Source organism: Dromiciops gliroides, chromosome 4 (assembly GCF_019393635.1).
Source record: "Dromiciops gliroides isolate mDroGli1 chromosome 4, mDroGli1.pri, whole genome shotgun sequence".
NCBI lineage: Eukaryota > Metazoa > Chordata > Mammalia > Microbiotheria > Microbiotheriidae > Dromiciops > Dromiciops gliroides.
This window is the reverse complement of record NC_057864.1, coordinates 475208477-475222665: the sequence shown is the minus strand read 5'-3', so window position 1 is coordinate 475222665 and position 14189 is coordinate 475208477. Positions and strand designations below refer to the sequence as shown.

Below are 14189 nucleotides of genomic sequence, written 5' to 3'. Positions count from 1 at the left end.
ACCCCTGGTAGTATCTGTGTGACGCCTTGTGAAAGGTAGATTAGAGAGGGAAAGGACTGGAGGCAGGAAGACTAGTAAGAACTCTAGAAATTCCAGAGTTGGGAAATGTTTTTAATTGACCTCCTTGTCTTGGAGAATACAGGCTGGAGTCCTCACAAAAAGCTTCCTGGGTGAGGCAGGCCTTGAATGATGAGAAAGATCAGACTGTCAGGGAGGACCCTAGAGGGAGCTGAGGGTTTGGTCACTAGAGGCACTAGGGATTTGGGGTGAGGTGGAATGGAGTATGAACTCTTTTTTTTCCTGATTAATCCCAGGGTCAGAAGTCACCTCCCCAGACTAGCTGGGGGGCAGCCCTCTTCCTTTATCATGTGCTTTCGGGCCAAGGGCATCAGTTTCTTTTTGCTTTCTTCCCATGCTGGGTAGCCCAGTGGATAGAGCACTGGGCCTGGAATCAGGAAGACCTGAATTCAATTCCAGCCTCAGACATTTAATTAAATGTATTACCCTGGGCAAGTCCTTTAACCTCTTTAATCCTGAGTTTCCTCAGCTGTGAAATGGAAATAATGGTAATACCTACCTCCCATGGTGCTTGTGAGGATCAAATGAGATAATATTTATAAAGCCCTGAGCACAGTGCCTGGTATATAGTTGGCGCTTAATAAATGCTTATTTCCTTCTTTCCTTCCCCCCTCCCCGTATCCTTTTATACTTCCCCCTGTCTAGGACAGAAATCATCAGTTTCGGGTGGGCCACTCATCCAAAATGTCCATGCATCTAAGCGGATCCTCTTCTCTATCGTCCATGACAAAACAGGTAGGGTGGAGTCTGGGTTCCGTGACCCTGCTGTGCGGGGGCCTGGATAAGAGAGTGGGGATCTTAGCCTGGGCCCAAGGATGGTGCCTGAGTCAGCGTTAAGACCAGGACAGCTACTCCTGGGCTGTGTGATCTAGGCCGGTCACGTAGCTGCCCTGGGTCTCAGTTTTCCTATCTGCGACATGAGTGGGGTAAACTATTTGGCCTTCAAGATTTCTTCTAGATTTGGTTCTATGCCCCTTTGACCCCTTTGCTGGGGCCTATTTAAGAATAACATTGAGCAGCAGATGGCCTAGACAGAGATCGGAGGGGGCCGCTGAGGCTGAGATGCTGTTGTAAAGCTGTTGGAGTGGGGGGGGGGGGCATCCATCTATCAGGGAAGAGTTGGCTCAGGGTCCCTCCCAGGGGACCCAGGACCTAGGACCTCATTCAAGAGAGTCCCACTTGAAACCTCAGGGAGAGATGTTACCTTCCACTTGTGAGCCTCCTTGGGGACGTGAGTTCCAATCATCTTCCAGTCCTCACCCTGCCTGACTTGGGTCAATATGGCAGCAGAATAGGAGAGTTAGATTCTGACTGGGGAGAAGAAAATTTCCCTTCTTCCTTTCTGTGAAGAAATGGGGTATGATGGGTCCAACGTCCCATGGCCTGTCAGGGGCTATTGCGTTTGTCTCTTGGTTTTGTTAATGGTTCTTCTTTGTTACAAGAGGAGGCTCACTTACTGTTGGAAGGTGAGGGATGGTACCTCTAGAAATGATGGTGATGTAAAAGCAAAAGGCAGCAATAAAACTGGTTTAGCAAGGAAGGATGGAAGGGCAGTAGGATGGACTCCAGTGCCACTTTTGAGACGGCCATTTTTTGAGGTTTTTTTTCAATTTCTCCCATAAGGAACCAACCCCCCCAACCCCGGGACATCACTACCATTAACCCGACCCTATCTTTTCAAGGCACCCAAGACAATGACTCTGCCTTACTCCCTGCCCTCTGGGGACCTCTAGTCTAGCGATGCCTCCTAAACATGGAATGTGGCCCCATAAAAGCATTAAGACCGAACGGAGCTGAAGAAAAACTGTCAAATGAGCTCCCATAACGGAACACATTTTGTAGCCCTTAAAGGAGCTCAGAAATGTAGCTATTATTGTGATTATTATTATTTATCATCTGACTGGCCCTTGGGGATGAGATTAAGTGCCTTACTTCATCATCACATGACGAGTTAAGCCATGGAAGGAGTTCCCTGTCCAGTCAGGATAATCATTGAGAACCCTCTGCTTGCTCCAAGAATCCTTCCAGGAGGAGGCTGGGATGTCAGGAGTCATTTGATTAATAGGACAGCAGTATAGGCTTGTACGGCATTGGAGGGAGAAGGTGGAGACGGTAATGGGACACCGGGGCAGCTCAGCACAATGGAAGGAGCACTCTCTGAGTCCTGAATCAGAAGACGCATTCAAATGCTGCCTTTGATTCTTTCTATAGAATAGATCATCTTGGAAAAGTCTCTTCATCTCCCTGGGCCTCAGTTTCCTCATTTGTAAAAGGAGAGGGCTGTTCTGGATGGTGGCTGGGCTTCCTTCCAGTTCTTCACCTGTGATCCTGTAGCCTCAGTCCTGGGGGAGATCCCTTATAAACCTCAGTTTTCCTCCTCTGTACAGTGAGACAGTTGGACCACATAGTGGCCCGGGTCCCTTCCAGTCTAAGATCTCGGATGCTCTTGATAGCATGTCGTCACTGCCATCCATATCACAGTCCTCTCGGAGGTCAGTGAATGGCCGGCTGGTCACTGGAGCTCATCTGAGTGTTTCCTTGGCATCCTTCCCAGGAGAGGATGGGTGAAGGAAGGCTGGGGCAGTAAGTGAAAGGAGACCCCGGGGAGAAGAGAAGGCTTTCACTCTAGGAGAGAAGAGCTTTGTCAAGCTTAGAGCATCCCTGCTGAAATGGGGAGCATGTTGGGTTGAGGGGGGTTGGTGGAGCCCAGGGTGCCTATCCCTCAATGGGTAGCGCTGCGCGTTCTATGGGGGGAGGGGGGAACGCAGGCCAGGCGCCATATGGACACGTCTTATTTCTGATTTTTTTGTTTTGATAGAGAAATGGGACAGTTTTATAAAAGAAACCGAAGACATCAACACCCTGAGGGAGTGTGTGCAGATCCTGTTTAACAGCAGATATGGTGAGTGGGAGTTGAAATCCCATTATGCAAACGCAGGCCCGTGTTTTGCATATCATTAAGCTGCAATCATTTTTGTTCCCTAACACGGCAGCAGGAGCCATATGCTGGAGCACCCCACTCTTTCTGTGCGGCTGCCATCGCCGGCTCCGACTCTCACCACGTCTCGGGAAGGTTATGTCAATATTTCCCTTCCAGATCCCGCAGGCAGAGGGATTGAGAAGTGAGGCCCAAAAGTGGCTGGGAGCCTTGGGGACGGATGGAGCAGGCTCACTTGGGTTAAGGCCCCAGAGCAGAGGGATGACACCCCCTACCTAGCCAAGAACCAGCAAGAGAGAGGAAGCTCCAGGGGCCGAGCTGGTTCCCTGGCATCGGCCCGGCGGCTCCTCCCCCTGCTGGCACATCCTTGGAAACCGACGTTTTTATGGACTTTATAGATGACATCCTTGGCCGTCGGGGAAATTCTACACTGGATTTCCTCATCATCTGCAAAATGAGGGAAATAATCCTCCTTATACAACCTGCCTTGTGGGATGGTTTTGAAGAAAACGTTGCTATAGGAATATAAGTTCTCATTCTCCTTCTCCCACTTCCCCTGATGTGTGTGGCATAGAGAATGGGGATGGGCTAAAGACTGGACCCGTGATTCCATTGGTTTAGGCAATTCTAATTCTCTGCCCCTCTCTGCAAGTTTTCTTGGAGAGCTGCCTGGGACTCTGAGGAGGGATGGGATTTTCCAACGGTCTTACATCCCCAAGCCGGGACTTGAACCCGGGTCTTCTTGGCATGGAGACCAACTTTCTTCCCACTCTACCTACCACACTGCCTCTCACACACTTCCGTGTGACTTTGTACAGCTCCTTTCACCTTTCTGATGCTCAGTTTCTTCATCTGTCAACTGGGAATAATAATTCTAGCACTGTCTACCTGAAAGGATTATCCTAAGGGAAAATGAGATATTATATATATATATATATATATATATATAGAGAGAGAGAGAGAGAGAGAGAGAGAGAGAGAGAGAGAGAGAGAAGGGCGGGGACTTGGCAAGCCATAAAGCATTGGGTAAATGCTATTTTTATTCTATAAATGTGAGTGATCGTGATAATGATGGAGGCATCAATGGAAGGCCAGCCCCTGAGCCAGGGAGACCTGGGTCCGAGAGGACCAGAGGACAGGGTGAAAATCTGGAGTGTGTGGAGTGGTCCCCTTTGGCAATGGTCTGGGCTTGGCCTCTTTGGCCCCTTTCTCAGAATCACAGTTCTAAATGTGTAGGATTACAGAGGAAACCAATTATGCTGGAATACAGTGATTAAAATATTTTTAAAAACCAAGTTCACAGACCGCCCCCACCCACAGGTTAAAAACCTCCTGGTTTAGAGAAGATCCTGAACTTGACATTCAAATCCCTCCAACGTTTCAATTCAATAGACATTTGCCAAGCCCTTCCATGTGCAGTTAGAAAACCAGATTTGGAGTTACAGAGACCTGGTTTCAAGTCCTGACATAGGACCCATTGGCTCTGTGGCCTTCTCCAGGAAGGTCACAGGACCTCTCAGGGCTCCCAGGTAACTGTACTCCAGTTTGTAAAGGATTTGCATTGGAAGAGGGAGTTTTCTCACTAGGAATTCCCTATACCAATGAAATCAGTTAACAAACATAGATAAGGGGCAGCTAAGGTAGCACAGTGGATAGAGCACTGGCCCTGGATTTAGGAGGACCTGAGTTCAAATCCAGCCTCAGACACTTGACACTTACTAGCTGTGTGACCCTGGGCAAGTCACTTAACCCTCACTGTTCTGCCAAAAACAAACACCAAGTATAGATAAATTACCTACTGTGTGCCAAGGCCTGTGCTGAAATGCAAAGATTGAAATGGAAACAGCTCACACCTTCCCAGAACTTCCACTGTGTCAGAGGTGACAGACAGAACCCTCCCTGGAGCTTCAGCACTAAAGGAGTGAATGAGTTGAAAAGCATTTATGAATTGGCTCTTCTGTGCCAAGCACTGGGCTAAGAGCTAGGGATACAAATAGAAAAGCAAGATGGTCCCAGCTCTCAAAGAGCTAACACTCTGAAAGGGGACTCAGCTTCAAAGGAGGTTCGAAGGCCCCGGGTATCTTGAGTGTGCAGCCGTAGGGCTGATGGCAAGGCCCAGTGATCCACCATCTTCCTGAAAGGATAATGATTGGTGACACTGCCATGGCACCTGACACACAGTGAGTGTCTCCTAAACTCCTAGAGCTAGAAGAGACTTTCAAGCTTCTCTAACCTAATTTCCTCATTTTACAGTGGAGGAAACTGAGGCAAACAGAGGTTAAGTGACTTGCCCAAAGTCACTGAAGAAGTAAATGGTAGATCAGGATTTAAACGACCCAGCACTCATCCCACTGTCTCCTTGCTTTGAAGCCAACCTCAGGCACGGGTTGTATGACCTTGGACAAGTCACTTCACCTTGGTTTACCTTAGTTTCCTTATGGAATAAGATGGGGCTAATAATGACCTCCACCTTCCCATGGTTGTAGTGAGGATCAAATGAATGAATATTTGTAAAAAGTGCTGAGCACAGAGTAAGCAATATATAAATGTTAGTTATCCTCTTCATCCTTATTATTTTTGTTATTATTATCAGATTGGACTGGAACAAGGACTTCTTAAATGGGGGGGAGGATCTCAGACCCTTGGGCCATCCAATTGTGAAAAATCACACAGTGGAACCTAAGACCCCTGCTCAGAATCATGCTTTTAAATGCCTAAAATGAAATCTAGGGGCAACTAGGAGGTGCAGTGGATAAAGTGGATTCACTGGTCCTGGAATCAGGAGGACCTGAGTTCAAACCCAGCCTCAGATACTTGACACTCACTAGCTGTGTGACCTTGGGCAAGTCACTTAACCCTCATTGCCCTGCAAAAAAACCCCAAAAACAAACAAAACAACCAAAACCCCAAAAATAAAATAAAATAAAATGAAACCTAAGTTTCCCGAGTAGATCAATGATATTGGAACACAGAGATGATTGTAATAAAGTATGAGTTCCTGGGCCCCAGACCAAGAGCCCTGGGATTAGATGATGTCCTTTGTCGTGTCTGTCGTGTACACCTCCCCGCTAGATGAGACCGTGTGGAGCATTAGAGAAGGCCGTGGCTGAGTCTCTGTCCTGGGGACGTTTACAGCGTAGTAGCCAAGGAGACAGTTCACCCAGACATGGAGTGATCAAGTAGAAATCCAGCCAGTGCTGCCAGGAAGGGTCTAGAGTGCAGAGCAGAGAGTCCGTGGTGATCAAGGAAAGGTTGCATGGAGGAGGTGGAGATAAGGGCTGGGAAGTCACGAGAGCTCTAGTGTTGGAGGCAGGACAACTGGTTCTGCCACGTAATTCCCGTGTGGCCCGGGCCAAGTGTCACCTCTCTGGGCTTCTGTTTCCCCACCTGTCAGATGGGAGCAGTTGGTCTGGTGGTCTTCCAAGAGCTCTAAATCCTTGTTTCTGTGATCAGTCATTTCCTCTTTCTGAGCCTCGGTTTCCCCAGTTATAAAATGAGAAGGTCAGACTAGATGGCCCCTGCAAGGTCCCTTCTGGTCTTGAGCTGCAATTGTGTGCTCCTAAATCACTGGCCGCCCCTGGGCCTCGGTTTCTTCACTTGGTGTATGAGGAGGTTGGACAGGGTGGCCTCTGGTTCTAGGTCTAAATCCGTGATCTTGTGTCCTGGGTCTCAAAGCATGAGTTGGATTTGGGGAGATGGAGAGCAGGGCTAAGAGGATCCGAGGAGGGAATCGGTGGGAGGGGGGGCGGAGCTGGAATGCTGAGCTGGTGAGGAGCCCAGCCTATGGAAGGAATAGTCAGGAGACGATGGGGGTGGTCGGAGTGCTCCCCCCTTCCTCCAGCTCTCCTAGCTCCTTGTGAGGGAGGGGACAGGTGATTCCCATCATCTGCGATTACAATCACACACACACACACACACACACACACACACACCTGGGAGGAACCATTAATTAGTAAATAGTTCTGTAGCATCTATGTGTCGGGCACTGGGCTAAATGCTGCGGATGCAAAGAAGGGCAAAAAACAGTCCCTGCCCTCAAGAAGCTCCCAGTCTAATGGGAGAAGACAACACAGAATCAGTCCTCCTTTCATTAAAGTAGATCTGACCTTTGTTCCCTTCACACTCTGCCATATGCCCTATTTCTCTGTTTATGTGTCATATCCTCTCCCCTCCCCACCCCCATTTAGGTGGCTCAGTGGAGAGAGCGCTGGGCCTGGAGTCAGGAGAACCTGAGTTGAAATCCAGCCTCAGACACTTACTGTGTGACCCTGGGCAAGTCACTTAACCTCTGTTTGCCTTGGAGGCATCTAGCTAGGTCAGTAGACAGAGTGTTGGCGCTGGAGTCAGGAGGACCTGAGTGCCAATCTGGCCTCAAACACTTACTAGCTGTGTGACCCCAAGCAAATCATTTCACCTCTGTTTGCCTTAATCCACTGGAGAATGAAACGGCAAAGCACTCCAGGATCTTTGTCAAGAAAACCCCAAGGAAGGGGGCAGCTAGGTGGCGCAGTGGATAAAGCTCTAGCCCTGGATTCAGGAGGACCTGAGTTCAAATCTGACCTCAGACACTTGATACTTACTAGCTGGGTGACCCTGGGCAAGTCACTTAACCCCAATTGCCCCGCAAAAACAAAACAAAACAAAAGAAAACCCCAAGGACAGTGTGGTCCGAGGGGTCATGAAGACAACAACCCCTGTAGTATTTCGCATCTCTGTAATCCCCAAACCCAGCTAGTGCCGCCACAATATACTGAAAATCATCCAGATTGCTGATTTCCTTGGCCTAGGATGACCATGAGCCTCCTCCTGCCAAGGCGGGGTGGGCTGCCTCACGTCACCAGCCAGCATCAGAACCCAAGTGCTCGGAGGGAGCTTATGAAATTCAGCTTGTTGGTGTCACTGGATGGTGGACAGTCCTCCAAAGGAGCAGACAGGATGGCTTTGGAATGTACGTGGTAAATGAATCCTGCACGGAAAGAGAAAAGCAAATTTAAAACTAGTCCTTGCTCTCTTTTGTTTTTCATTGCCTAGATTTCACCCTATATACCTTGCCCCGCCCTCTCAGGGAGCCATCCTTTATAACAAACCATTTTTAGGAAAAAAAAAAAAAGAAGAAATTTGTAATTTCACGTACATGGGTCCTCTCTACCTGAAAGTGCTCCTTTTACTTGGTGTTTGTTAACACCAAGAATAGTCAAATGTGCTTTTTAAAAACTGAAATCCTATAAGGCCTTGAATGCCAGGCTGAGGAGATGTAGCTTTCACTGCGAGGCAGGGGAGCAGTGTGACGCCCTTGGCCCAGGTCCAGGTGGTATTCTGAGGTTTTCCGTCTCCACGGGGGCTTCACTCCCTGCGCCTGCCCGAGGCTCAAGGTGAGGTGATGCTGGGCTCCCCAAGGCTGGACCAGCAGAACATCAACTCTGCAGGTGCCTTCCCTGCTAGAAAGGCTTGAATGGAGCCCAAGCGAGAGACTGTGTCTGCATTCTGAAGCCCAGGCTGGCTGACCGCTGAGAGGTTAATTGAGAGCGGGCTGGCCAATAGGTGATGAATGCTTTGGCCCAGCAGCCTAGGGAACAGAGAGAAAGACAGAAAGGCCTTGAGTCCTGTGCAGCCTGCCCCCTTTTGTTTCTTCCACGGTAGTGACCCAGTGGCCAGAAAAGGGGGCAAAGGATGCCAAGAACCCCGGCATTTTTTAGACCATCAATAAGAATAAACTTAACTGTTGATTATCATGCCACCTGCCCCCCAGGATCATTGAGGGAGGAACAAATAGCATAATATTGGAAAAGACCTTTACAAAACCTTCCAGCAATAGACATGTGTGAGCTATTAAAACCATATCACGGGGCAGCTAGGTGGCGCAGTGGATAAAGCACCAGCCTTGGATTCAGGTGGACCTGAGTTCAAATCTGGCCTTAGGCACTTGACACTTACTAGCTGTGGCCCCCTGGACAAGTCACTTAACCCTCATTGCCCCGCCAAAAAAAAAAAAAATTCATTTCCTTGGGGGAGAGTAAAAAGAGAAGAGGTTCTAAATCTATAGCTTCATCAATTTAGGGGATAGTGGCTGGCATTAAAACTCTCTACCAGGGGGCAACTAGGTGGTACAGTGGATAAAGCACTGACCCTGGAGTCAGGAGGACCTGAGTTCAAATCTGGACTCAGACACTTGACACTTACTAGCTGTGTGACCCTGGACAAGTCACTTAACCCTCATTGCCCCCAAAAAACAAACAAACAAATAAATCCTATCAGATGAGTCCTAAAACAATAGATTTCACAAAGGCATCAGCTGCCATCGTGGTGTCCAGAGGAGAGCCCAATGGAAGGAGGATTCCCCATCGATGGGGAGGCCCCCACACGCAGAGAACACTACGTTCATTGCATCAGGGCACAGAATGTGACAGAGCCTTCCCAATGAGATCCATGTTCACCTATGAGAATTTGGCCTGATGATGCACATAGAAAATAACAAGGCCCGTCAGACAGACTGGGAGACGCCACTGGATGGAAAACCCATATCACTGGCCCACTCTTTCTTGGACAGACACTACGGATGGACCACACATTGAGCCAGAGAAGAACCCTAGGCCCAAGGACCTAAAGCTGGAAGGGCCCTGTGGTCCAAACGCCTCATTTCACAGAGGAGGAAACAGAGGCCCAGAGAGATGAAGTGATTTGTCCAAGGTCACACAGGTAGGGTCATAGAACTGGAAGGTACCTTCGAGAGCATCTTATCCGACCTCTTTATCTCATGGATGAGTCTCAGAGAGTTTAAGCAACTCACCCAAGGTCCTGCAGGGAAGTGGTACAGCGGGTTCTGTTTCTAGAGCCCAGGCTCTGCACCATACCACGCTGCTGGATCATACTGCAGAAATTGTACGGTGCTTTTAAGAAAGCACTGAACTTTCTACGAGGTGCAACACGTAGAGCACTGGGCCTGGAGTCAAGCAGACCCAAATTCAAATCCAGGCTCAGACATTTACCAGTTGTGTGACCCTGAACAAGTCACTTAACCTTTGTTTGCCTCAGTTTCTCAATTGTAAAATAGGATTCATAACAGCCCCTATCTCCCAGGTTTGTTTTGAGGATCAAATGAGATATTTGTAAAATGTTTAGCACAGTGCCTGGTACATAGTAGGTATGTGGGGGGAGGGGGTGGGGCAATGAGGGTTAAGTGACTTGCCTAGGGTCACACAGCTAGTAAGTGCTGGCAGAGGAATGGGTAGATTCTTACTATTTCCACGGAAGAATTGGCAGAAGCTGATAATGAATTAGAGAGGGAGAGGGAAGAATCAAATATCGCTCTGAAGTTTCAAAACTTGGTCTGTTTTCTCACTCCAAAGGACTCTGGAACCAAAGCTCATGATTCTCTTTGCCCATTCCACAGAGCGTGTGAACCCGATCCACACTGACATGAGGCTTGGGCAAACAGGGAAAGAGAGAAAGAAGGTAGACAGAAAGGAGAGCTAGTAGGCTGATGCTTGCCCAAGTGTGAGAGGTGATGCCGCCCATTCCCAGCCCAGAGGAGAGAAAAGATGCCTGGGCGGGGAAACTGGCCAACTTTCCAGGCCCAACCCAGAGGGGTCTTCACAGAGTGTTACTGTTGTTCTCTCCATGGTTCTTCAGATGTCCGGAAGGACAGATGCGCCAGATCCATTTTTCAAATCTCAGAATAAAAACAGCCTTCAAAGCCAGAGCATTAATTCTCTTGGAGGATTTCATTTCCACTGTGTTCATCTCCTTGTTGGGAATTATCTCCTCATCCTCCCCTAGTCCTCACAGGCTGTCTTGGAATTTTCTAGGGTCAGGTTTCTTAACCTTTTGGGGGAATCCCTGATCCACTACCAGTCTGGTGAAACCCATGCACCACTTCTCCAAGTGGTTTCAATGCGTGCAATGCACAGGGTTATAAAGGAAACCAGTTATATCGTATGTTGAAATTCAGTTGTGTGTACGTATATCTATGTGTGTGTGTGTGTGTGTGTGTGTGTGTGTGTGTACACACATATATGTACAAAAACACATACACATATAAAATATTGTATGTGGTGGGGGCAGCTAGGTGGCACAGTGGATAAAGCACTGGCCTTGGATTCAGGAGGACCTGAGTTCAGATCTGGCCTCAGACACTTGACACTTACTAGCTGTGTGACCCTGGGCAAATCACTTAACCCTTTTTGCCTCAGTTTCCTCATCTGTAAAATGAGCTGGAAAAGGAAATGGCAAACCGCTCCTGTATCTATCTCTACCAAGAAAACCCCAATGGGGTCGTGAAGAGTCAGCCATGACCGAAAACAACTAAACAGCAATATCATACATACAATAAATTACATATATATGTAAATTTGTGTTTATCTAATGAAAGTGTATGTATAAAATTTTTTTAAGTTTCATGGCCACTAGGTAACTAGGTAATTGAGAGTTGGTAACTGAGGTTACCTGCTAAGTAATTGAGTTGACTCCATCCCAGAAGCACATGGGTAGGCTGGCTCTGGGGAGAGGGACCACCAGAAGTGCTTGTCCACTCCAGCAGTGACCTTCAGCCCCTAACACAGAGGTTTGGCCTCAGGTCCTCCAGAGGGTTTCTGGTCTTTTCTATCTTCTGCCCTTCAGGAGCTGGTGGGTGTGCCATGGCACCCTCACTGGGAGCATGAGTGGGTAAAGAGAGATGGAGAAGTAGACCCCAAGAACAGCTTACCTCAAAAGGCCCAGAGAAAGGACCCTGGGGTCCATGTTGGCATATGCAAATGGATGCATATCATATGCAAATGTTGTGTCACTCCCATGTCCCGGATTTCATCTGAGGAGCCCTGGGGAGAATTGGCGCAGGAAGCACCGCATGGCTAATGAGGCCCTGGTGGCTCCCCAGAGTGGAAGTGTAGCTAGTGGCCCTTTTTTTCCCTCCAGAACATTCTGGCCCAGGCTGGGGAAGGGAAGGAGCTCTTACCTTGATCAGCCCTAGCTGGGGCCTGCTGCCATCCTCAGGGACCTGTCCTCAATCCTGTGTGAGCCGGGCAACCCAAGAGTGTGCACAGCAACAGCAGCAAACGGCGCACTCCTCATTACTGTCCTGGCCAGGGAGAACCAAGGAACGAATTAATGAGCAAAGGGCCCCCTCACCCTCCCGTCATCTGGGCTAATCAGTCGTTAATTTGTGCTCCTGAGCCTCGATTACAGGTGTCAGGACAGGAAATGGGAAACCAAGCCTGGGTCCTTGCTATAAGGGCTTTAATTGCTCATAGGCACCCATGCCTTCAATCTAGGCACTGGAATTTTCTACGGGAAAATAGACCTTGGCAAGGTGACTCAGTGTCCCTGCCACGGGGACCTCCCAACTCCATTTCCTGGTCTGTGACACTTTGAACCTTCAGCAGAACATAAGTTCCTTGAGGGCTGGCACTCTTTAATTTTCATCTGTCTAGTCTCCTCTGCCTAACCCAGTATCTAGCGCATAGTAGGTGCTTGGAGATTGATGGATTGATTCCTATTCCCCTTTCAGCCGAAGCCCTGGGCTTGGACCACATGGTCCCCGTCCCCTACAGGAAGATCGCTTGTGACCCCGAGGCCGTGGAAATCGTGGGCATCCCGGACAAAATCCCCTTCAAGCGGCCCTGCACTTACGGCGTTCCTAAGCTGAAGCGCATTCTGGAGGAGAGACACAGCATCCATTTTGTTATCAAAAGGTACAAAGCACGTTGTGGGGCCCACCCGCGGGGCTGGAGCAGGAGCCGAGGGCAGAGGATTCACTTCTTTTTTAATTCCTCTGTGGAAGGCCTGGTACAACGGGGAGAATGTTGGCCTCAGAGTACCTAGGTTTGAATCTTGGCTCGGCTATCAAGTGCCCCTGCAACTTTGGAGGAGTCTCTTCCTCTCTTGGGGCCTCAGTTTTCTTATCTGCAAAATGGTTGTGTCAGGAGAGGTATTCTCAGAGGTCTCTTCCAGCTCACTCTGTGATGTCATGAAGTGGCCTGGGCTCTCCAAGGTGTGGCTGCGCCAATGGGCCAGCTGGCGATAGGCCCCATATATGTTGCCCAAGGACCGGCCCAGCTCGTCAGGGAAGGCCCTAAGGAGGCTGGCTGATGGGAGAAAAGACTTTTTAGCTGTGACTTCCAAAGGCTAAAGCCTAGAGGACTGTGATCTGTACAGGGTGGGGGGTGGTTCAGACTAATGACATGTCAGGACCTTGAAAGAGTTGGATTCTTCAGTCTTGCTATGCCCAAGTGCAGCAAACACAATCCAAGTAATAGAGCACTGGGCCTGGAGTCAGGAAGACCTGAGTTCAAATCCAGCCTCAGATACTTAACTAGCTGTGTGACCCTGGGCAAGTCACTTCACCCTTTTTGCCTCATCTAAAATGAGCTGGAGAAAAAATGGCAAACCATTCCAGTATCTTTGCCAAGAAAACCCCCAGTAGAGTCACAGAGCATAAGACATGACTAGAAATGAATGAACGACAGCAGCAGGTAGCACAGTGGGTAGAGCATCGAACTTGGAGTCAGGAAGACCTAGGTTCAAATTCAGCCTCAGGCCCTTACCAGCTGTGTGACCCCAAGCAAAACCTGTTTGCCTCAGTTTCCTCAACTACCAAATGGAGATAATAATAGCCCCTACCTTCCAGGGTTGTTGTGAGGACCAGATGAGATAATAATTGTAAAGTGCTTGGCACATAGTAGGTGCTATATAATTGTTAGCTGTTATTATCTTCCCTGTCAGTTCAGTTCAGTGAAAATTTATTAAATGGCTGCTTGGAAGGTGTCTCTGATAAAATGAAATAATATTCATAAAGTGCCTAGCTCAGTGCTGCACATAGTAGGTGTTATATAAATGTTCATTCACTTCCTCTATGTGATGTAGGGTTAGGAGCCATCATGGTAAGCAGCTAGGTGATGCAGTGGATAAAGCACCAGCCCTGGATTCAGGAGGACCTGAGTTCAAATTTGGCCTCAGACACTTGACACGTACTAGCTGTGTGACCCTGGACAAGTTACTTAACCCTCACTGCCCCACCCAAAAAAAAAAAAAAAGCAATCATGGGATCCAGAATGTAATCCCTGATCTTGTGCTAACAAGTTGTGTGACCTTGGACGAGTCATGGCCCACTCCTTGGCTCCTGCTTTCTCCTCTCTTAAATGAAGATTTCCAGGGTGCCTCCTAGCTCTGACCTTCCATG

The 14189-nt window shown here is 48.6% G+C and overlaps 1 protein-coding gene across 4 annotated transcripts in view; it reads left to right on the top strand.

Annotated features, from left to right (window-relative positions):
- The window catches only part of GTF2IRD1 (GTF2I repeat domain containing 1), a 244094-nt gene that overhangs the window by 122953 nt on the left and 106952 nt on the right, over nt 1–14189 (top strand). For all 4 annotated transcript variants that reach the window (XM_043964256.1, XM_043964257.1, XM_043964255.1 and 1 more), the window contains exons 7-9: nt 724–813; nt 2897–2980; nt 12519–12702. In XM_043964256.1, the coding sequence (XP_043820191.1) occupies nt 724–813; nt 2897–2980; nt 12519–12702 (358 nt within the window). The remainder of the gene's footprint in view (nt 1–723; nt 814–2896; nt 2981–12518; nt 12703–14189) is intronic.